Source organism: Suncus etruscus, chromosome 15 (genome assembly GCF_024139225.1).
Source record: "Suncus etruscus isolate mSunEtr1 chromosome 15, mSunEtr1.pri.cur, whole genome shotgun sequence".
In the NCBI taxonomy this organism is placed as follows: Eukaryota; Metazoa; Chordata; class Mammalia; order Eulipotyphla; family Soricidae; genus Suncus; species Suncus etruscus.
In genome coordinates this window covers 65,904,901-65,928,338 of record NC_064862.1, presented here as the reverse complement: position 1 = coordinate 65,928,338, position 23,438 = coordinate 65,904,901, and the positions used below count along the sequence as shown (strand labels likewise).

The window sequence follows — 23,438 nt, the reverse complement described above, 5'->3', positions numbered from 1 at the left end:
CTGAGCGCTACTAAGTGTGGCCCAAAAACAAGACAACAACAAAAATAAAATAAAATAAAATAAAATAAAATAGGGACTATACCCAGCTGGGCTGATAGGATTGGCATGTGGAATGAATAGATTTGTGCCTGGTAATGCAATGTTTGGGAGTGCCATATAATGCCAGGGTCCTCACTTGTTAGGCAAGAGCTCTATTACTTAAAAGATCTCTGTGGGCCATTGCTATTGTTTTGGGTGCAGGGGATTGAGTTGTTTCTTATACTCACAGACATGTGTTCTTCATTGAGTCCCAGCCCCAGTCACCACCTTTCTTCTCCCCTCTGTTTTACAGCCAGGGAACTACAAAGCGCAGGGTCCATCTGGCCTGCAGCCCTTCTCTCTAGGCACATTTTTATTGTAACTGGTTTGTGTCCTTATGTTCATTTGTGGATGGCCTATTTCTTCTTTGTTATATAGCAATGAAACTGTATAGTCTTGACAGAGATTAGATATAGCACATGAAGCTTAAAATGTTTCCTCTCTGGTCCTTGGCAGAAAGTTTATTGACACTGAAAACATGAGCTCTAAGCTGCAACTCTCCAACTTTGTGATGTGTGATGTGCAAATTGTCAGGGGGTGGGGTGGGGTGGGGGTTGGAGGGTGGGGATGACAACATCTGGGAGCACTAGTGATGGCAGTTGCCATTGGTGGTGGGATTGGTGTTTAAATGTCATATGCCTAAAATTCAACTCTCTAAAACCTGATGAATCACAGTTCCTGAACTAAATAAAAAAAAACTGTTTAATGTTTAAAAAAGAGCTGTTCAACGGCCTGAGAGAGCAGCTGCCCCACATGTAGCTGAGCCACTTCAGTTTCTGGCACTGCCCAGGGTCCTCCAGCACTGCCAGGAGTGATCTGAGTACAGAGCTAGGAGTAATCCCTAGATATTGCTGGGTGTGACCCCAAAACTCTTTCCCCACCTCAAAACAAAGAAAAAGCCATCCAGAGGTCTTCCTGGGGAGTCACAAGCACCCCCAGTCCTCAGACTATGAGAAGTAGTGCATGACTGTCACACCTCCACCTGTCAGAGTGGAAATGGGGGAGAGAGAGAGAGAGAGAGAGAGAGAGAGAGAGAGAGAGAGAGAGAGAGAGAGAGAAAGAGAGAGAGAGAAAGAGAGAGAAAGAGAGAGAGAGAGAAAGAGAGAGAGAGAGAGAGGGAGAGAGACTCAGGATGGGGACTGTCAGAGAGTCCAGGATATCAATCAGAAGCCAGGCGGCTTGATCTGAGCTTTAGAGAGCAGAAGTGAGAACAAATTTCTCCTGGGACAACAGCACCCCCCTGGGGCTCTGGGAACAGTGCTCTGATCTGCCCAAGAAGCTCTGGAGCTGCTAAAACAAAGACCTTGTCTGGGAGAGCAAGTCTGATGGCCTGCAGTCTACTAAGCAGGCTGGAAGGGACCCATCACACACACATACACACACACACACACACACACACACACACACACACATGTGCATACACAGATGAATGCACATACAGACACATGTATAGAAGACAGATACATGCACATATGTGCTCACACATTGCATGTATGCACAGGTGTACCCAGAGACACATGAACACACAGAAACAGACACACATGTACATGCATGCTCATATACAATGCACATGCACAATTCTCCAGAGTCTGGATAACAGTTTATTTTGGAGCCAGCAGAAGCACCTACAGCCACTACATACAGTTACTGGGAAGCGGATGGGTTTTGGGCAGTCCTTAACGATATGTAAGTGCTCTGAAAAAGAACCAACTTATGCAATTTGCAGGAACAGGGTTGAAACTAGAACATGCTGAGTGAGGTCAGTCAGGAGATAAACAGACACAAAATGATCTCATATATGCTGGACTAAAAGAGTCACAGCAAGAAAGCAGCAAAAGGCCAAAGGCAACACAAAGAGAAAACTGACCCACACAATTGAGTTGGGGAATTGAGAGGAAGGAGTGTTGAGGCCCTTGGGGAAAGGAAGTGGCTACCCTAGTGTTGGAATTATGAGCATTAAAAAAAATTAGTAATGATATTATAAACCACAAGATCTCAATTTAAAAAAGAAAAAGGTTTTCTTAAAGACTGCTGCAAGAATGCTGGGTTTTGGAGTAGAGATGGGAGGGGACAGAGGGAGGGAAACTCTAATGGCAGGTTCCCCAGGAATCAGGATTGGGCTCAGCCGTGATGCCTTTTGTCTGCCTTTTTATTCTTTCCTCTCCATGCCTGAGTATGGGCAGAAGGCATGCCAGTGTGCGGGGACAGGACTGTCGTGGACTCAACACTAACAATATGGAGCCAAGCCCCCTATCTGTGTGCCGGCCAGAGTGACCTTTAAACAAAATCTGTGACAAGGCACTACTGGATGCCACTTAAGAAACGGGGCTTGATAAGAGCAGGCTGTGGTGTGAGCAAAGCCAGACTACACGGCAGAGCCAATAATTCTGCAGCCTGGAATTGTTTTTTTTACTGATATTAAACTGGTGGCAGGAAAGTGGGAGGTGATCTCCACTGCCCAAGGGAACCAGTCATCAGTTCAGAGAATGGGGTATGGACACTTAGATAGTAGGCAGGTAGGTAGAATTTAGGTGCTTGGGGCCAAATTCCCAATAGGGCAGGCCCCCGGGGGTAGGAGGAACAAATCTCTGGGCTCTGAGGACAATCAACTACAGAACAAGCCCAGGGACCAGGGCAAAAACTTGAACACAATTTTGTTATTTTTCTCTGTGTTAATTAAGACAGTTTATAAAAACAAGAGCTCTGGGCCAGACAGTCTAGGGGTTAAGGTGCTTGCTTTGCATATGGCCATTCCCTGTTAGAATCTTGGTACCACATCTGGTCCCCTGAGCACTGCTAGGATTGATCTGAGCACAGACTCAAGTGAAAGCCCTGCACACTGTCAGGTGTGCACTCCCCACCCCACCAAAAAAAAAAAAAATCTCAGTGCTAGAAAGATAATGTAAGGGTAAGGTGCTTGCCTTGCTTGCAGCCTGCTAGGATTCAATCCCTGGCACCACATTACCACCTGAGCACAGAACCAGGTATAAGCCCCCAAAAATATGGGAAATAAATTAGTGCAGAAGTTAGGGGCAGGGTTAATCCTCAAGTGGTATAGGAGAAACACTTTGCAAAGAGGCTATTGTACATAATAAGAAGCTGGAGGAGGAAGAGAGGCAGAAAGCAAACCATCTTCCCTTTATTCAGATCAGCACTGAGCAGGACACTTGACTGAAGACTGTGTCAACTTTTACTGCTGTGATAAATAACCCCAAATCTCTGTAACTGGCCAGAGCACAACTATTTCTTGCTCAGGATACTTCTGGTTGGGTGTGGCACTGGCAGGATATGTAGCCCATCTCCTGCATAGAAAAGAAGCCACCAAGAGTTAGAAGTCATGAGAGCTCAGGGAACCTACGGCCATGGGTCATGTCAGCCAGCACAGAAGGAGTGCCTGTAAGAAGTGACCTTCTTATTTGGGCAAAGGCTTAGATGCATCATTGTAGACGAGGACATACACAGAGGTCCTGGGAAGAATGGCTTACCCTAGTCTGCAAATGAACTGGGGAGCGTGCTCAAAGGCTGAGGATATTTTTTTTCTGGGCCATACCAGGTAATGCTCATGGGGTTTCTCCTGGCTCTGTAATCAGGAATCACTCCTGAGCAGGCTCAGGTATACTGGGGAAAGAATCCAGATCAACTGCATGCAAGGTAAATGCCCTCCTCACTCAAGCCCTGGGTGAGGACACATTTTGCATGGACCCTGAGCTCCACCAGGAGCAACTCTGGCATCAAGAAAGTGGCCTTATGATCACCAGGTGTGACTCTCCAAACTAACCAAAAATTGAACAGTATTGATCAAGCTCCCCACACACACAGTAATGCCAGGATCAGGCCACCCTGGTTTCTTTCAGAAACTCTTGGGGCAGAAAGGCAGAGCAGAATGAAATGAACCACACACGTTGCAATCCAGGATCCAGGGATTACTGACTGCTCAGATGGAATCAGGGATTGGAACTCGTTCTGTATTGCTTCCAGACATGGCAGATCTGTCTGATCTTGCCACTCTGCAGTTTTTTAATACAGGGACAAGAGGGCAAGATGGATGTTGTTTTTTGATTATTGGGGTGGAGGGAGACAGTTTCCAGGTGGTGTTCAGATGCAACCCGGTGATATTCAGCTGAGCCAGACGTTCAACTGAGGGTGTGTGTGTCTGAGGATACAACACTGCTTAGGTCCAACCATGTCTGAAAATACCCAGAGTCAGTCAGGCGGTGCTGGGGGGCCTCTGGGACTGTACCCAAAGATGCTGGAGATGATGGAGTGCCAGGGACTGAACCCAGGTTGGGCGCCTGAACCTCTGTACCATCTCCTGATCCTGAAATGCTTGTAAAGACCCTCTAGAGGCAAAGACAGACAAAGAACTTTTAAGTTCAAAGAAATGCTTGATATGTAAATACTTAATATTGCTTACTGTGTTGGTCCTCTCTTCCAGAGCCTGTTTCTTGAAAAAAATTTGGATAAAAGTGCATCCATTGAGCCAGACTCAGCAGTACCTGGAATGGCCCTGTAGGCCAAAGCTTATGCAAAAGGACATTAGAGTGGGGGAAATTCAAAACAGTTTCTAAGCAGAACAGCTCAGGTCCAGACTGATTAGAAAACTGTGGCCAATGCACCATACCCACCAGTGCCTCGCAACACCAATAGGAGGGGTGACATTGAGAGGTGATGGGGAGCAGCTCTGCCCATGTGACCCGATGCTTTGCTGCATGCAGGAAACTGTGCCTTTGGCCAAGACCCCGAGGGTCCTGCAGGGCATAAGCTCGATTTGTCTTTACGCCTGAGGCAATCACCAATTATCCGTGCTGTGAGGAGACCAGGCCGCCCGCCAGAGGAGACCGGATGGGTTTGCAGAATCGTTCTCTGATCTAACTTTATCAGCTGAGCCAAAGGATTGCCTTCCCACAGGACTTCAAATCTCTGACTCACTCAGAGAGGCCTGACTAGAGCATCCAGAAGCTCTTGGGCTCAGCCCCCTCTTCTGGAAATTGGAAAAGAAGCAACAAGCACCTGGAGAGGTCTTGGGCCTGCTGAGAAGGTCTCAGCTATGAACCAGTTTTGGCATCAATATTCTCATCAAAGATGGGGTGGGGGATAGATTTGTAGTTGAAATAAAAAACTAAAGATAGAAGGGAAGAGGAAGCTCAAGAGCTCCTGTAGCATGGCAGGGCAAAGATTGACCCAGGGTAAATTGTTTTCTTTTATTTTCATTTTTCTCTCCGTTTGGGGGCCGCACCTGGTGGATCTCAGGGCTTACTCTTGGCTCTCTGCTCAGATATCATGCCTGGTAGTGCTGGGTGCTAGTTGACCAAGTATTATACTGGGTCTTTAACCCTTGTACTATCTCTCTAGACCTTGGTGAGGCAGTTTCATTGTCCTCTGCCTTCAGTTCCCTGACACAATACAAGAACCCCAAGAGAAGGGAATTAAAATAAGCTCCATAATCTTGAAAGGTTCCACCAGGGAACCTGCAAACCCATCAGCAGCCCCTTCCCCACCAGGAGGTAAAACAAACCAGACCAGACCCCAGCCCCATCTGTAAAGTGGTCCCTCCCAAAGATACAAGGCCACAGATTACTTCTCCCAATTTATCTCCAGATGAGACTGTGGCTTCAGGCCAGGAAAAGGGGAGCCTGGCCTTCCCATGGAGAAGAAGGTGGGACCCCTTTGCTGGGTCATGGCAATACCTCACATCAATGTGGCCCCCTTGCCTGAGTGCTTTCCGGAATGGACAGCCCAGGGCATGTCAGGGTGTTTCTAGAAGAATTGGCTACCCCACCCCTGCCTGGCCTCTCTAAGGCTGGGCCAGTAGCTCCCTGAGTTCACCTAGAGTCTGACTTCTCTGTGCTTTTTCTTTGATCTGGGCCTATCCCCAGTGCCCAGACCATCTGGGCAGGAGAGGTAGCACCAGCCCCATGTAAAAGGCTCCTTCTGGAAGCTCCAATGATAACTCCACGACCAGTCAGTCATCCATTCCATGGACCCGCCTGGAAATGAAAGGCATCTGGAAAATGTATTTAAAAATTGATTTAACGTTGAGCCATGTTAAATGTTTTAATTTCCAAGCAAGGCAGTGCCCAGCGCAACATCAATTAGCCCCAGCAATCAGCCTCGAATATTGGCTTGTGCGGAGGGATTCATTTATTTCAGCTCTGCTAAATATCTCAGAGGGGGGAAATCGATACAGCCTGGGGGCTCTGAGGAAGGGAAGGGGAGCCAGAACTGAGGCTGGGGCCTTTTCCTGTGCTTTTGGCTCCCCTAGCACCTCTCTCCAGAGGGAGGGAAGTTACTTTTCCAGAAGGTTCTCCGGATGCCCGCAGAAAATACATTTCCTCTTCACAGCCTTTCTGGTTTCACATGGAAAGAGTCAACTCGGGTAGAATGGATCCAAAAGAACTTGCAAGAACCATCATCATCATTCGCCTTCCTCCTGGGGCCTTTTCTACGTCAAGCCCCAGTCTCTCTGCTCTGGGGGAGACTCTGGGTCTGGGGGAGGGGTGGTGGTTCTCCCACTGTTCAAAGCATCCTGGTTCCTCACCCCTGGACCAGTTATGGTGCTGACACCAGGAGGATCCTGCTCCGATGCTCACCACGCAATCTTGGGCATCAGAGCCAGCAGCAGACAGCAGAACCTGAGGCAGGAGGAGAATCCTGCAAGGAAACAGCAGCAAGCCCAGTGCATGAGGCACCCTCAGATACCTGCAGAAGAGCAGGGGCTTAAGAGATTAAGAGATGTTGGGACAGGGACGCAGTAATAGTACAGTGGATAGGGCATTTGCCTTGTAGATGGCCAATCCGGTTCAATTCTCAGAACTCCATAAATTCTGGGGACCAGGTCAGGCAGGCCTAAAGGATCCATATTCAGCCTGCCATGCATGCTCAGGGGTGACATACTAGTCACATGCTGAAAAAATCTGGGGAGCTTTCAGAAAAGTGCAGAGACAACCTATAAAATTGTGGGTTCTTCTCCAGACACCCCTAAGGGGAACTGCCCAGACCCCTGATCACAGGGGGAACTTCTGGGGAAAGGAACTGAAGACTCTGAAATCACCAAAATTAGGGACATCCCTCTAAGTTCCTTTTTCTGACCACACATGTTTGAACTATGTGTCATCTATGATGCTTTTGAAAATATATAATGTTTAGGGGGGAAAGCTTTGAGAGGAGATATACTGCACTTTAATTAAAAGCTGAAAATCAGGGGCCGGCGAGGTAACATGGAGGTAAGGCATTTGCCTTGCATGCAGAAGGTCGGTGGTTCAAATCCCGGCATCCCATATGGTCTCCTGAGCCTGCCAGGAGCAATTTCTGAGGGTAGAGCCAGGAGTAACCCCTGAGCGCTGCCGGGTGTGACCCAAAAAACAAAACAAAACAAAAAAATGCTGAAAATCAGTGAAGCCAGAGAAACAGGAAAGTGAGCAAGGCATTTGCCTTGCACAGGCCTACCTGGGTTCAATCCTTGGCATCCCACAGGGTCTGCTGAGAGGGGGTGTGACCCCAAAACAAAACAAAACAAAAAAAACTGAAACATAGATCATTTCAAATGCAAATCAAAGGTCCGATTGGCAAATGCGACACAGCAGGGCTCCCAGTTTCTGCATCCAGAGTCAGGAATAAGCCAGGAGCACTGCTTGGTGTGGTCCAAAAACAAACAAACCCCCCATCCCACCCCCGCAGGTTTAGTACCTAATAGCACCGTGTGTGCGGGTCGCATAGATTGCTCAATTCTAGGCAGTGAGAAGGAGAGAGGATGCAAAGGAATAATGAAATAAATCAGTCCACAAGCACCCTGATTTGCTCAGTTCTGGGCGGGGTTCCCGGAACTAGCGGTTTTTAAAGGCTCCCATTGATTTTAAAGCTCAGCCCGTGTTGGGAATCGCTTACAAACACTTGGTAGGGTTTTGGTTTGTTCTCTGAGTGCAGTCTGACCCCTGTCAGAGACCCACCTTGAATCTTAGGAATCTTCAACCCAATGATCAGGACAGTAGACCAAAGGGCGGGGACAGGGGAGTAGGGGATCCCACCGCTGTCATGCTCACCTTGAAGAGAACCAGAATTAGGGGTCTCGGTGGGGCTGGCGCTCAAGGGTCCGTCCTGCCAGGAGCGAGTCCTGGCGCCATCTAGCGCCCTCTGGAGGCTCTGCAGCTGCAGCACGCTGAGTTGCCGGCGCTGGGTGGGGGTCACCGCGGCCGCGTTTTCTGGGCCCAAATAGGCGATTTGCTCTGGGGACAGCTCCTGCATAGACGAGAGGGGACAGGGCACACACACACTGCCACTCTCGGGTGCCATCTAGACTCCTCTTTAGCACTTTTCTTCCAGATAAGACCTCTCTTGGGCTGGAGAAATTGTACAGGGGGTCAATAAGGCATTTGCTTTACATGTGACTGATTCTGGTTAGATCCCAACACCCAAGACCCACCAAGACTGATATCCGAGCACGTCCAGTGCTAGGTGTGGTCCCCAAACAAAAATAAACGAATCAATAAAATGACTCATAACTCACAATTCATTTTAATAGAATATTTGCAGCCTGGGATAGAATGCAGGGTTTGGGGCATTTTTTTCTTGTATCAAGTTTGAACTAGGTGACCCAGAGCCCCCACACGCACCCTGATGAATTTTATATGGAAATTTCCAAAAATGGCAAAGCAGAATGACTTTCTATCCATAATAATAAAAATTAGATACACACAAAATTAATGAGTTTCAACTAGATTCATAGGCCAACAGCATCTGAAGATGTGGAATCTCTTTCAAAACAGGGCCAGAGAGATAGTATAGGGGTTAAAGCATTTGCCTTGCATTTATTTGACCCCTGAGCATAGACCCAGAACACAGATCCAAAGGTAGTCCTTGAACACTACAGGGCATGGCCCAATTACCTCACCATCAGCAAAAAAGAGGGGATGCTCTTTTTTAAAAAAAGGTGTTTTAGAAAGTGTTGGGGGGGGGGGCTTAAAAAACACCTTCACCTCACAATGAAACTTGCAACATCTTAAAAGAAGGTAGAAAAGAACCAACTGTGAGTTTCTCCCCATGTGATTTCAGGTGGGTGCTCTGCTTCGGGAGTCCCCTGCACAGGCCCCCCACTGAGGAAACACAAGCATAGAGGAGAGATGCCAAGCAGACGTGCCTCAGCCGCAACACTAGCCCCAAGAGCAGTGTGACCTTGTGCAAATAACTTCTCTGGGCTTTTTGCACTAGACAGGCAGGACAGCACTGAGAATTCTCTCCTGTGTGGATTCAGAACTTCTGTGTGGATGCCTGAACCCCAGGGGAGCATGCATCCTCTAAGGGCTCAGAGGAGGAAAGGGGGACTCAGTGTCTATGTGCAGTATCCTCCATGGACAACCAGGGGAACAAATAGTGCTGTGCACCAAGCTGTGTTTGAGATCTTGTATCAGACATTTCCTGGGTCTCATCTAGCCCATGGGGCTCAGTGACCAGCCAGGGGGTCTGGGATGTGAAAGGATGGCAAGATTTGTCAGGCAGCCTTTAAAGCTCCAGAGCAGAGGCAGCGGAGAGGAGAGCTGTGCTTCTCCATTCCTTCTACTCCTCTCCTGCACCCTTACCATCCCTGCCCAGAGCAGTGGGAGTCAAGTCCTTCTCCTGCTCTGAACCAGACCTGCATTGAATCCAGGTCACATCTTGAACCCCTGAACATGACAAGCGCTGGGTCCTGAGAGCTATGAGGCCCACTCACCTCTCTTTCTCCACCCCCTTCATCCCACTCCCCACCAGATTCTTTACAGGACACTGAGCTCCCCACTTGCCCAACCCATCACTCCATGCAGCATAGCTGCTATCATGCACCCTTGCTGGAACATAGCTCCTCCCTCCACACCTAGCTAGCAGGCCTGCATCATGAAGTTTCATCTTCTCCCTTTTTTGTTATTGTTTGTTTGTTTATTTATTTAGGGGGTTGGGGCCACACTCAACAGTGCTCAGGCATTAGTCCTGGCTCTGCACTTAGAAATCACTCCTAGCAGGCTCAGGGACCATATAGGATGCCAGGATTGAACCTGGGTCAGCCATGTGCAAGGCAAATGCCCTACCTGCTGTGTTATCCCTCTGGACCTTTTCATTTCCTTCCTTTACTAAGCATGCACGCACACATACATAACACACAGCCTACCAGTTCTCTGAGTTACACCAACCATGAATACAGTGTCTGCATCATACAGATTCTTTTGCCAATGGGGTTAACTAGCAACCCACAGGTCAGCCTGAATCTCAGGGCTTACTGCATCAGGGTTTCAAGAGATAAGTGGAAAGAGGTGCCAGTATTTCATTATCAGAGGATGCCTCGTGGGACTGGAGACTTCCGGTTTATCCTTATAGAAGGGAGGCGAAGGCCCTCAGGGTAGTGGATCCACAGTATGAATGTGCAAGAGATAGCACACAGGCTCCCCATAACTCAACCACCGGGTCACTTTTGCCGACACAGCCTATTGCTTCCTTGAAGCTATTATCTAAGCTCCTGAAAGGATGATGTTCTTCCGCCCCTCACTCTGCATTCTCTGATGCACAGAGCTCAGAGCTGACCAAAACACAGATGGTAAGGAGGAAGTTCTGAGTGCTAGGACTGCTCACAACACGGAAGCAGTTGGAGCCAGTGTCTGGAATCTAGCTACCTATTTTCAGGTCAGGGACCTATAGCCTCAGAACAGTAAACTGGACCTGTGACTAAAGTGATAGCACATTTGCCTTGCACATGGCCAACCCAGGTTCAATGTTTGCCATCCCATATGCTTCCCCCAAGGACTGCCAGAATAATTCAAGAGTGCAGAACCTTAAATAACCTCTGAGCAAAGTTGGATGTGGCCCAAAACCAAAACAAACAACAAACCAAAAAAAAAGTGACTGGCCCTAAATGGTGTGGGATCTGTCCTTGGTGCTGACCTGATTCAAAGCCTCAAACTCAAACCTGGGGGCCGCAGGAGGCAAATCCTTGAGTGCAAAGTCATCATAAGCCTTGAACATTGGGGGTTGTGATCCAAACAACTAAAACAAAACAAAAGATTCCTCTAGGGCAGGGCCACAAAATGTTGTACGGAGGGCCACAAATGGCCCTCGGGCCTCGAGTTTGAGACCCCTGGCCTATAGCATAGTCTATAGCAACTGATCTTGTCTCTATTGTCTGTTTGTTTGTTTGTTTGTTTGAGGCCACATCCAGCGGCACTCAGGGTTTACTCCTGGTTCTGTGCTCAGAAATCTTACTCCTGGTAATTTTGGGGGACCATATGGGATGCCAGGAATCAAATCCAGATCTGTCCCAGGTTGGCCACATGCAAGGCAAATGCCCTACTGCTGTGCTATCTCTCCATCCCCCTCTATTGTGTCTGAAGTAGTCATTGTGCTGGGGAAGTGTTCTGAGAAAGCTCTGGGGTCACTCCTCAGGCTGTTCCCTCCAGTCCCTCACAGGAACCAAAGTTCTCCCTAACTTCAGCTGATCTCAGGACAGTCTCTCATCTTTCCATACTTCATCACTGGTCCTAATTGTTCTTCCAAGCAACTAAAGCATTTGACTTGGTTTTTAAAAGATGATGTTATTCAGGCTTACAAGCCTTCCACCATGACTCTAAAGTCTGAGAACTGAAAGTTCATGCTGGAAGTTTAAGACACACTTATTGGCTGGTGAAATCTGACCTGACTCGCCGTGAGGCCATTTATAGTCTCTATTTATTCCAATTAGTGTTACTTGTCACCGAATTCTTTGCAGAAATATTAATGTGTCTGCTGACAAGGCGCTTCCCCAGACACTAAGTCACACACGGTCCGTTCACAGAGGGATCTTTTTAAAATCTGGGAAATGCTGAATTCTGAAATAGATCTGTCCCCAGCTGTTTGGGAGAAGGGGAGATAAACTTGTCATACCATCCCAAATTGAAAATCAGTACCGTGTGCTGGAAATGAAGGCAAATACAAAAGTTTATCTAGGGAGCTGGAGCAATAGTACATTGGAGAGCATTGCATATGCTTGCCTTGCATACAACTGGCCACCAGGAGTGATTCCTGAGTGCAGATCCAGCAGCAACCCCTGAGTATTGCTCAGTCCGCCCTCCCCCCACCCAAAAAAAGGAAAAAGACATAGAATTACAACATAAATTAAATTTTTAAATAAAAAAAAACACCTGTACCTTATAACTCAACCATCTTATGACCCCCCACATCTGCCCTCTGGCCCTGTTAGCAGAAACCTGATTGCAAGGCCCAAATCTGGGGCCAGCCATCTGCTTCCTGTGTGATCTGAAATGGGGTCAAGCTCTCATTATCCTTGAAGAACTGAGGACCTACTTTGAATATCTCATCAGGAAAGCGTTTGATTGCTGAGGGCTGGAAATGCGGCATCAAATCCTTGTCAAGGAGTTGGAGCTCTTCCTTCGTTAATCCAGCTGGGAAGAAAAAGGAACCATGAGGAGTTAATTCAAGCCCTAGGAACTCTGCTTGTTTTATTAATGACGCTGCCTAATGTACAGATCTGCCTGTTCCAGGCAAAGTCACACGGCAGAATCCAATGCTTTCATCAGCTCAGATCTTTGTCTAATATGGGTCACATTAGCCCCAATTCACCTCCTATGGTGAATGCATGCCCAGAAGGAGCTGCACTTGGCACAACTCAAACTCTTTTGGAGCCCATTTCATTATAGCCTCAACCACATTCATGGGACCCAGAATGAAATCCCAAGAAAACTTGTTTTGAGATTGAGATTTGCATATCCAACCCCCTGAGAGTAGGCATTGGGTTTAACCTAGAGACCTTCCCTCCTGGGAGTCTCCACACTTCCTGTTGGATTTTTGTCCCAGGACTGAAGGTTGGGAAGAGAGAGAAAATGTGAACTCTCTGTACTTCTTACCTGCGATTGTCCCAAGCTCTTGCAAGACAGAGCTGGACCACTCTGTGGGGTGCCCAAATACAACCTCTGCCTTCCTCTTCAATTCAGCCAGGACCTGAGTACTGCAGGGCAAGGTGCCAAGCCTGGCCACTACTAGCCTGGTTCAGAGAAAAGAATAGCATGTGAGCCTGAGAGACTCACCAGACAAAAAAGGGGAAAAATAAAAATAAAAGATGTGCAAAAGTAGGCTGTACACCAAGAAAGAAATCAGCTTAACCCACTCCCTAATTTTACCCAGAAAGGTGGCAGAGAATTTCTTAATGATGGCATTCATGAATCAGTTCATCATTGGCATGTCTACACTTGGTTACCTGAATTCTGAGGTCTTGATCAGTGAGATTTCAGTGGTGTTCATTGCACACAGGCATGTGCCAAGTCCTACTAAGTGGAAACTCTTCAAGTCCTGGATGCGACAACCAGAATTCTCCAGGAATCCTTGCAGGATGGATTTAGCCTAGAGGAGGAGGAAGGAGAGAGAGGAGATGATCTGTCCAGGGATGAAGGCTTAAGATCGAGAGGTTAACTGAGCCTCTGACTGATGCTCCACCCTAGTCCTCTGAATGAACATTCTAGTCACTGAATCAGACTGATGGCCCAAAGGCGCTGCCTTGAGTCAGTCAGTCCCTGGTCTATCGCATTGCCTTTCAATTGAAAAGCACCTGTGCCCTCACCAGCTTTAAAGGAGCTTCAGCCCTGCGTCTGTGTCCGTGTCTGCCGGTTTATCTCCTTCACGCACACATGACCTCCAGAGCCTTGGGCATTTAAGTTTTCTGCATTGGCAGCCAAACTTCACAACTTTTGTTATTTTTTTATACCCCATTGCCTTGCCTGCTCAACCCTGCAAATTTATTTTATTTTATCCCCAGGTAATCTTGTTTTTACTATTATTGTCCACTGGTTTGTCTCTCTGATTTGTCTGTTCACTGATTTTTATTCTTTTATTGTAAAAATAGATAGAATCTCCTGGTACTTAATTTGTTTTCTTCTGATTTGCTTTGCTTTACTGACTTCTCTTGTGCTTCTTCCATTTTGTTGCAAATGTGCATTTTCATCTTTTCTTAATAGCCTAGTAGTATTCTATTGTATAACTGTACCATGTAATCTTTAGCCAATCAATCATTTAATTAATTTTATCTTATTGATAGGCTGTCAGTGGCTTGTAAACAAGACTTCAAGAATAGAGCTGAAAAGATAATACATCAGGTAGAATGCTTGCTTTGCATATGGCCAACCAGGGTTGGGTTCCAGATTTCCATATAGTCTCTGAACACCCCACCAGAAAAAGTCCTAAGCACAGAGCAGGAGTAATCCCTGAACACCAACAGGTGTGGCCCAACACAAAATAAACACTGCCGAGGTTGGAAGTGTAACAGTTTGTATGAATATTTTTTTATTCTTTTGACAAATACTCAGAAGTGGGGTTTTTAGATCATATGGTAGGTATATGATAGTCAGTCTTTTGCTTCTTGAAGCACTTTAATGTCATTTTCAAAGCTATTGCACCAACTTCCATTCCTCCCAAGAGTACACATGAAATTATAATAGAAATATAGGGCATTAGAAGAGGCTATGATGAATAATTATATGCCTGCCAATCTGATGACCTAGAGAACCTAGATACATTTTCAGATCAATACTGTCTGCTGATATCAAAAATAAACAGAAAATCTGAAATGACCCATTACAAAAAAAAAAACTCACAAAAGTTCTAAATCAAACATCTTTCCCAGTTAGTTTTATCTAACTTTCAAAGAACATGTGCCTGTTCTAAGACTTCATGCCAGAACAAAACTGAAGAAGAAATGTTACTGATGCTTTTTATGAGGCCGACCGTACCTTATCCCCAAATCAGACCAAGATATCAGCAGAGAAAACTACAAGCTCTGTGCACCCCCAGGCAACACTCCTTAACCATGACTGAATTATTCGTGGTTTCTCTGATGTCCTATGACACTGATTTAACTTGTTTTAAATTCTTCTTGGGCAGACAGCTCAGTTCCTCTGACTTTGAACTTGCCCCAGGTTTTTGTTCTGCTCTATCACTTATGGCAAATGCCTCAGTTCACTAGAGTAGTTTAACATGTGGCTTTTCACACGCTGGCAAAGTGACTGTCACCTCCCAGCTCACTGTGCAGGCCTTGTACCCATATGTAGGCCTCTGGGTGTGATCCCAGGACACTTTCTATACTGACTCTCCTATACCTCCTTAGATGAGTGGTAGACTAGTCCCAAACTCAAGAAGAAGCAGATGCCACAGAGAGCATCTAGGTTCCTATCAGAGAGATACACAAAGTCATGGTCCCAAAAAGCAGCTGGTGTCACAGCTGAGAGAGACCTGCCTCTCCTTCCTCTCCTCCAGGCAGGCTCCACCTTAGCTGTTTCCCAGTCCTTTCAGATTCTGCTCTTTCTCCTGGGCATTTCCATCTTTCCCTGCAGGCTCTGCCACTCTCCTGAGAAGTGCATGTAGGATGATGATCTAAGAGAGGCAGGTTTGGACTGGGGTCAGGCCACCTTCTCAGTCACAGGAAGACACTGATTTCAATTGCATCAGAAGTATAAATCAAAAATAAATAAATAATTAAAAACTTGCCTCCCATTACCAGCTAGCTGGATGCAATTGCTGAGCCTAGAAGTAGGAAGCACCTTAACTAAAAAAGCCAGCCCAGGCATGGCTTTCTGTAGGTTTTCTGCAGAAGTCCAGGATGGATCCTGGCTTAGGGTATCATATCCTTCAGTCCCATAAAATTCCACCATCTAGACTCAATCCCAGCTGCCTGAGATCTGAGAGAGAATGTGAGGGTTAGGAGATTGCCTTACTCCCCTCCAATTCTGGTTTGATCCCTAGAGCCAGGAATCAACCATGAGGTGCAAACCAACAACCACAACAAGGAAACTTCAGATTCCAGCATCTCACCTGGACTCAGCTTTCAGTGCTCACACTCACAGTATGGGGGTTCCCTGCAGCAGGGGTAAATGTCTCTTCTGCAGGCCAATTCCTGTAGGCCAAAGGCTGGTTGGTGCCAGGGGTGTATGTCCCTGCACTTGGTCATGAATGTTTTGGGAGTATTCCCATTTTATTGAGCACCTGGTTTGTTCTGAAACACAGTTTGCCTCCCTTTTTCAAGTTCAAAGTCACATAGTACCCTGATACCTGGTGGCAGCATCTCTTGCCCATTTTGATGGTTCCAGGCCTTGCCTTGGCCAAGCACTGCTCCTCCCTAACTGGCTCACATTTAACTTCATTGATGCCTTAGTGGAAAATGCAAGAGGTGAGTCCAACATTTTGCTCATCTGCCACCTTGACAAAATCCTTGCAAACTTTCCATCACTTCCTTGCAAACACCTTCTGCCTTTGTATATCTGCTTCCTATATTCCTAACTGTTCAAATCTAACCCTTTTTTATTTCAGGGGTTCAAATCCAAGGTCATCTTCATGACAACTTATCTAGCTCCACAAATGGATTTCAGGTCCTGCAGTAAAAAATGAATTTCCTTCTCTCTTCTGTGTTAGTTCAGGTAAATGCATTCTAGGTTTGGGGGCTGATGGGTGCCATGACCCGATCCTACCTAGAGCAACAAGTCACCTCTCAACTGGGCTATAATGAATTATGCCTAAATTGGACATGAGACCCAGTAAAGGTCAAGCAGGACTGTGGCTGGAATAAGCAGGAAAGATCTTTCATTACAGAGGCCAGAAAGATAGCATGGAGTAAGGTATTTGCCTTGCATGCAGAAGGTCATTGGTTCAAATCCTGGCATCCCATTTGGTCCCCCGAGCCTGCCAGGAGTGATTTCTGAGCATGGAGCCAAAAGTAGCCCCTAAGTGCTGCCAAAAACAACTTTCTTTACTTTGCACTGATAATTGAGAGTCCCAGAGTAAAATAAAGCCCTCAATCTACTAGGACACAACAAAGGAGGGTGTGTGCCTCTGAATTAAAGAAACTGTAGTGAATAAAATGACCAGTGATGGTTTCTGACAACAGCCCCTGACTCCAGCTGTACCAAAATAATCAACTTTAGACTCTCAATTATGGGAGCCCATGACAAATTCCTATTTCTGACCAAGCCAGTTGGACTTGGGTTTTCTGCCATGTGTAACTAAATGAACCCTGATTTTTCAAAAATACCTATGTATACCTGAAAAAGGTTTAAAGTCCATTCCTGACATGGGACCTGTATAAAAATATGGATCCCAGGCCAGAGTGATAGCCCAGCAGGTAGGGCATTTGCCTTGCAGGCAGTCAACCCAGGTTCAATCCCCACCTGCCTTTCTTTCTAGTTCATCCTCATCACACAATATGGGTCAGAAGTGTTGGTGATGGTGAAGATGGTGAAAGAAATGTAACAGTGGGTCTATCTTCATGCCTACCCATTAGGACTATTCAGATATTGCCTCCTCAGAGAATAGTTCCAGAATCCCTCCAACTCAAAGTGCCACATCATGTTCACTATTTCCATGAGCAAATGGCCTTTTGTTCTATTTATCACTGATTGCTGCTTTTAAAATGAAAATGCAATGAAATTTGCTGCCATGTAGATAAGATTGGAGAGCATCATGCTGAGTGAAGTTGAGTCAAAAAGTTTGGACAGACACAGGATATGAAAGAAATAAAGAAACAGAATAGAGCCTGGAGTGATAGCATAGTGGGAGGGTGTTAGCCTTGCATGCAGTAGATCCAGGACAGACCTGGTTTGATCCCTGGCATCCCATATGGTCTCCCTATCCAAGAGCAATTTCTGAAAGCATAGCCAGGAGTAACCTCTGAGTGTCACCGGGTGTGGTCCAAAAAAAAAAAAAAAACAAATAAAAAAAGAAAAAAGAAAGAAACATAAAAAGAAATAACAAATGCTCAAAGACAATAGAAACCAAGAATGGTCTCTGACAGGAAACTTAGCACAGGGGAGGAAATAAGGGTGAGGGAGATGAACACACAGGTGGAGGGTGTGTTCCAGAACAATTCCTGTACAAATTCCTGCTAATAACAGTTTGTAAACCATGGTGCCCAAAGTTTAATAATAGTTAAAAAATAAAATAAAATCCTGCTCAAGTCTTCAAAAAGAAAGTTGATACTGTGACCACTCACTTTTTTGTTGATACTCTCAAGTGGACTCTCAAAGACAAAGAGTCTATCCAGCTAGTTCATTCTTTTTTTGTTTTTGTTTTTGTTTTTGTTTTTGGGCTACACCCGTTTGACGCTCAGGGGTTACTCCTGGCTATGCGCTCAGAAATCGCCTCTGGCTTGGGGGGACCATATGTGATGTTGGGGGATCGAACCGAGGTCCATCCTATGCTAGCGCTTGCAAGGCAGACACCTTACCTCTAACGCCACCTTCCCGGCCCTATCAGCTAGTTCATTCTTATAGGCCCCTAGAACCCAGCAAAAATGCCAAGTACTTGGTAGGTCTGTGATTTTGTTTGTTTGTTTTGTTGTTGTTGTTGTTGTTGGTTTGACTGCACCTGGCTGTACTCAGGCTTACTCCCGGCTCTGCACTCAGGGATCCCTCAGATTCCTCAGTCGCTCAAGTGACTACATGGAATGCCAAGCAAGTGCTTTAGCTGCTATAATATTGCAGCCCCTTGATGAGTACTTTGTGAATGAATGAATGATTGATCTACACTCAAGCTGATCTACACTCAATTTGAGTTGATCTACACTCAAGCAAGTGATCGTTCTCAGAAATCGAAAGGCATATATGCTTCTTTCCAATAACATCAAACCATGGTCTTCACATGATGAATTAGTTCTGGGAGTTTTCTGTGCTTCTGAGAATCAGCTGTTCTGTGTATTCCTAAAGTTGTTCTTTATCACTTATTACCAAGTTCACAGGTACTTTGGGATGGGATAGAGCTTATTTTGGGAGGGGGTTCACACCCTGTGATGCTCAGGGGTCACTCCCAACTATGCACTCAGAAATCGCTTCTGGCTTGGGGGACCATATGAGATGCCGGGGTATCGAACCATGGTCCCTCCTAGGTCAGCCATGTGCAAGGCAAATGCCCAACGGCTTTGCCACCGCTCCAGACCCAGGAGAGAGCTTTAATGACATCCTGATAGGAACCTGTCATTGAATAAAAATGGATAGCCCAAATGCTTTATATGAATTGAATGCTTATGTGTGACAATGGAGTTCTGAGCACTTTGCATGTACTATCTCATCTAACTCTCACAACAATACTCCAAAAAAAGTATTAATACATCCATTTCACTGATATGGACACCAAACTATATATTGCTAATAAAGAATGGTTCAAAGTTCAAATTAAACATTAAAGTCAGAGACTCTGACTTTAGAAGTGGTGAAGATGGTGGGAAGTGAAGAAAAGATGGAGACTCAAGTTATATAGACTTGGAACTTTCGTCATTAAGTCTTCTCAATCCACTTTCAATAGTTTCACTCAGAGCAATTTGTGTTCAGCAACTACTAAGCATGCCCACTTTAAAATGAAAGCGCAAAAATACAATTCAAATAAAATTACTTCAAAGATGCAATATTAAATTGTCCTTGCTGTTGGAACCTAGAAAATGCAAGCTCAGCCTGCAAAGTGATACACCAAAATATATTTCTTTAAAGGACTGGACCACTGTGCATGTAATGATTCCAAGACAATTAATACCAACACTTTTAGGCAATATTAACCTCTGAAAAATGAAAAGCTATAAGTTTCCAATCTCTCTGTTCATCTCTCTGGCTCCCTTAATAGTTTTCCCCCCTCACATTGGTTTTTAAGCTGAATATCTGTTAATATAGTTCCACCAGGTCTGACTATTAATCTAGAAACATGCACTTAAGGGTTTGATTGGGAGTTAAAGTTGAGAAACTAACTGTAAATGATATATGCAAATGTTAGGTTTTCATATCCTCCGCAAACATATTGATAAATCTCACTGCCATGCCTGGAAATTAAAATTGGTGCAAAAGCACAGGAGATAGTTTAGTTTTAAGTTAGATGTATTGTCCTGTTTTCTTCCAGGCTGCAAACTAAATGACTTTAACAGGAGGAGTTTGTTATGACACTTCTCAAACTAGTCAACCCCAGTTTCAGAATCAAGAACCCCCAGGATTACTGCATATCAGGGTCACAAGGAACCTCTGGTTTCTGGACTGTCCTCTTGCAAACAAGGAAAATATGAAACTTCAAGGAGAGAAAATGTGAAGTGATGGTGTTAATGAGGACAATGGCAGCAATGAAAAGAATTTGTTTGGGATAGGGGAGATAGATCAATAGGCTGATCTCTTGATCATGAGGATACCCAATGCATGTTCACCCAAATACCAAGTCAAGAGGAGCACCACAGTGCCATGGGGTATGAACCAAAACATAAAACCCAACAAACAGACTAGAGCAATACTACAGCAGCTAGGGAGTTTGCCTTGTACATGAACAACCCTAGTTTCATCCCCAGCACCACATAATGGTCTCTTAAGCCTCCCAGGAATGATTTTTAAGCACAAAGCTGGAAGGCAATTGCCTTCCCCAGCTTCTATCAGTTGGCTGCATTCCTGGGGCTCACAGCCCCATTCCCCATCAACCAACTCCAGCACAGACCCTTTAAATCTCTCTGTGTTCCTCGGCTTGTTGTGGTCTTTTCTCTCTGTGCCCTACTGCCTACCTCTGAAAAGACCTCCAGAGGGACCACCAAGGTAAATGCCCCTTTTCAAGATCCTCAGTCCTATCTTCAAAGATCTCTTTGCTACAAAAAGTATTTGATTGACAAATTCCAGGACCCTAATGTGAACATTCTTGGAGAAGTCATTCTGACCCCCAGTCCCATCTCTCAATTCCTGTAGTCATGGTGAGAAGGGCCCTCTACTTGACCATTCAACAAAGTCTCCCTGACCACAGAGATGATCTGAGTGGACAGTGACATGGTAAAGTTAATGTTGAGGTTTTTCCAAAAATTAATAAGAAAGGGACAGTTTATTCTTTGGGGGCCACATCCAGATATAGCCAATGGTTACACCTGATTCTGCACTCCTGAAAGTGCTCAGGGGGCTATATAGAATGCTAGGGACCAAACTGGGGTTGGCTGCATGCAAGGCAAATACCCTACCCTCTGTACTAGCACCCCAGACCCAAGGGGCATTTTTAATGTCATTGCTCATGAATTAGATCATATGAAAACGACTGAGGCAAGAAAATAGCTTGAGAATGCAGCCAGGACTCCCCTCTGGAGCAATACATAGCCGTGCTCTGCTTAATGGTGAGGAAATCTATTCGGAGAAATACATCATTAAGTGACTTCATCACTGCCAAGTGTCAACAAATAAAATTACACAGCCCCAATGGTGTGGCCCACTACACTCACAGGCTCAGTGAGAGCCTCTGGGGACCACCTGCAAGTAGGAGGTCCACCATTGACTGGAACATCATTAAGCAGCACATAGCTATGCAGTGATTAACCTCTTTCTTTATTGAAACCATTAAGTTCTAGAAAGCCTGTCTCTTATTTAACCGCCACCAGAATTGGCCTCAAAAACCCAAAAAAAAAGGCAAATGGAATGAAATAAATGCAACCACTGTCCTCAGACATGAGACAACAGGAGTTCAGAGCACTGATGCCAAAGTGAGGAGAGAAAAAATGGCGCGCTCTGCACTTGCCTTCACTTACATCTCAGAAACTTCCAGATTGTGGGACTGGAAAAGAATTCCACTGAGCAGGGCCGGAGAGATAGCATGGAGATAAGGCATTTGCCTTTCATGCAGAAGGTTGGTGGTTCGAATTCCGGCATCCCATGTGGTCCCCCGAGCCTGCCAGGAGCTATTTCTGAGTGTGGAGCCAGGAGTAAGCCCTGAGCGCTGCCGGGTGTGACCCAAAAAACAAACAAACAAAAAGAATTCCACTGAGCCTGGTGTGGACTGAGTTGGTCATACAGAGATTTATGTTCAAAAAACCAGGAGTACTGTCATCAAAGGGACTAAGTAACTAAGAGAAAGAACTACTATCACCTGAACAGAGAGAGAGGGAAAGAGAGAAAGAGAGAGGGGAGAGTTTGAGGGGGAGAGAGACAGATAGAGACAGAGAGAGATAGAGAGTGCTGAGAGCTACAGAAATTTGCAGCAGTTTGAAGAATAGAATGTGATGTGAGAATAGGCTGAGTATTGATATTAACATGCAAAGACTGAAATTTCACATAAATATAGAATATAAAGAAACAGAGGACTAAGAAATCCCTGGAGCTCCTACATAAGGATCTAGGAGTACCTAGGAGGAGTGATTGTCCTCCCTCCTTCAGAGAATTCCTAAAACACATGATGTGTTAAGTAAAGACAGTGAAAGAATCATGTCTCCATCGTGGGGATGAATTTACCATAGAAGAAATGTTACTCTGAGCCTCCCTAATTGAGTTCCAAAGGAAATTTCAAATGGACTGATCTGAGGGTAATTTATGTTTGTCAAATGTTTAAGCCTCCCCAAAGAACAACAAAACCAACTAATCAGCAATGTCAAAATCACAATATCCATCATTTGGCCAAAAACACTAGGTTTATGGGGTAACTTTATATATAGTCAATTCAGCTTCGATCCTCAGTACCCCATATGGTACCCTGAACCCCTCCAGGAGTGATCCCTGAATGCAGAGCCAGGAGCAAGCCCTGAAAACCAGTGGGTGTGGCCCAAAAAACAAACTCCCAAAAATGACTAAGTTTGCAGCTTGGCAAGACAATATGACCCATAGCTAGGAAACAAATGAGAAACCAGAAAGTGGCTCACAAATGGTGATGTTGATGGAATCAGCACAAGGATTTTTTAAAGCAGCTCCTACAGACTATGAGTACATTCAAAATACCAAAAAAAGAAAGAAAAATAAAAGATACTAAGTCAGAAAAGGAATTGAGCACATTGAAGATCCAGTGACATGGCCCACCTGTCCTATGGTCCAACCTGTCTGCTGGCTGAAGGAAGACACTGTGTCAATGGAACTGAGGTTCAGCTGCTTCAGCTCAGTCTCAGTAAGAGCCAGAGCAATGCGTCCTAGGGAGACTATCTGATGTTCTCTCCACGAAGAAGGCACATCCCAAACCTGCCAATGAAAACCAACAAGCAGAACATTAATGGAAATGTTTAAAACGGGTTTAAGGGGCTGAGAGATCACTTAAAGGAAACTGCAGCATTCGCCTTGTTTACAAGAGCTCCAGGGTACCATCTCTGACATCAAATGATCTCTTGAGCACCCTGGGTATGGCAAAAGGAAAACAAAACCAGAAAACAGAGGCCAGGAAATTAGTACAGGGTGATTGCTTGGCATATGCCTGACCCAGGTTCAATCGGCAGCACCACCAAATGTGGCTCTGGAAGCTCCCAAACACTGCCAGGGTGGCCCTAGTGGTGCCCAGAGGTGTGGAATCAGTGTATCATCCACCACTAGGCCTATGAACTGGACCCACTGGCCAGTCAGGTGACCAAAAGTCACTGAGAGTCACCCCAGGTGAAGCCAAAAGGTAAAAAGTAGACATAGAGT

The 23,438-nt window shown here is 45.6% G+C and overlaps 1 protein-coding gene across 1 annotated transcript in view; it reads right to left on the bottom strand.

Annotated features, from left to right (window-relative positions):
• OTOA (otoancorin) overlaps window positions 1-23,438 on the bottom strand; it is a 93,511-nt gene that overhangs the window by 11,515 nt on the left and 58,558 nt on the right. Inside the window, exons 23-29 of the mRNA XM_049788154.1 lie at window positions 22,845-23,000; window positions 13,286-13,428; window positions 12,936-13,072; window positions 12,376-12,473; window positions 8,118-8,313; window positions 6,669-6,729; window positions 4,704-4,826 (exon numbers count right to left, since the gene is read on the bottom strand). Coding sequence (XP_049644111.1) covers window positions 4,704-4,826; window positions 6,669-6,729; window positions 8,118-8,313; window positions 12,376-12,473; window positions 12,936-13,072; window positions 13,286-13,428; window positions 22,845-23,000 — 914 coding nt within the window. The remainder of the gene's footprint in view (window positions 1-4,703; window positions 4,827-6,668; window positions 6,730-8,117; window positions 8,314-12,375; window positions 12,474-12,935; window positions 13,073-13,285; window positions 13,429-22,844; window positions 23,001-23,438) is intronic.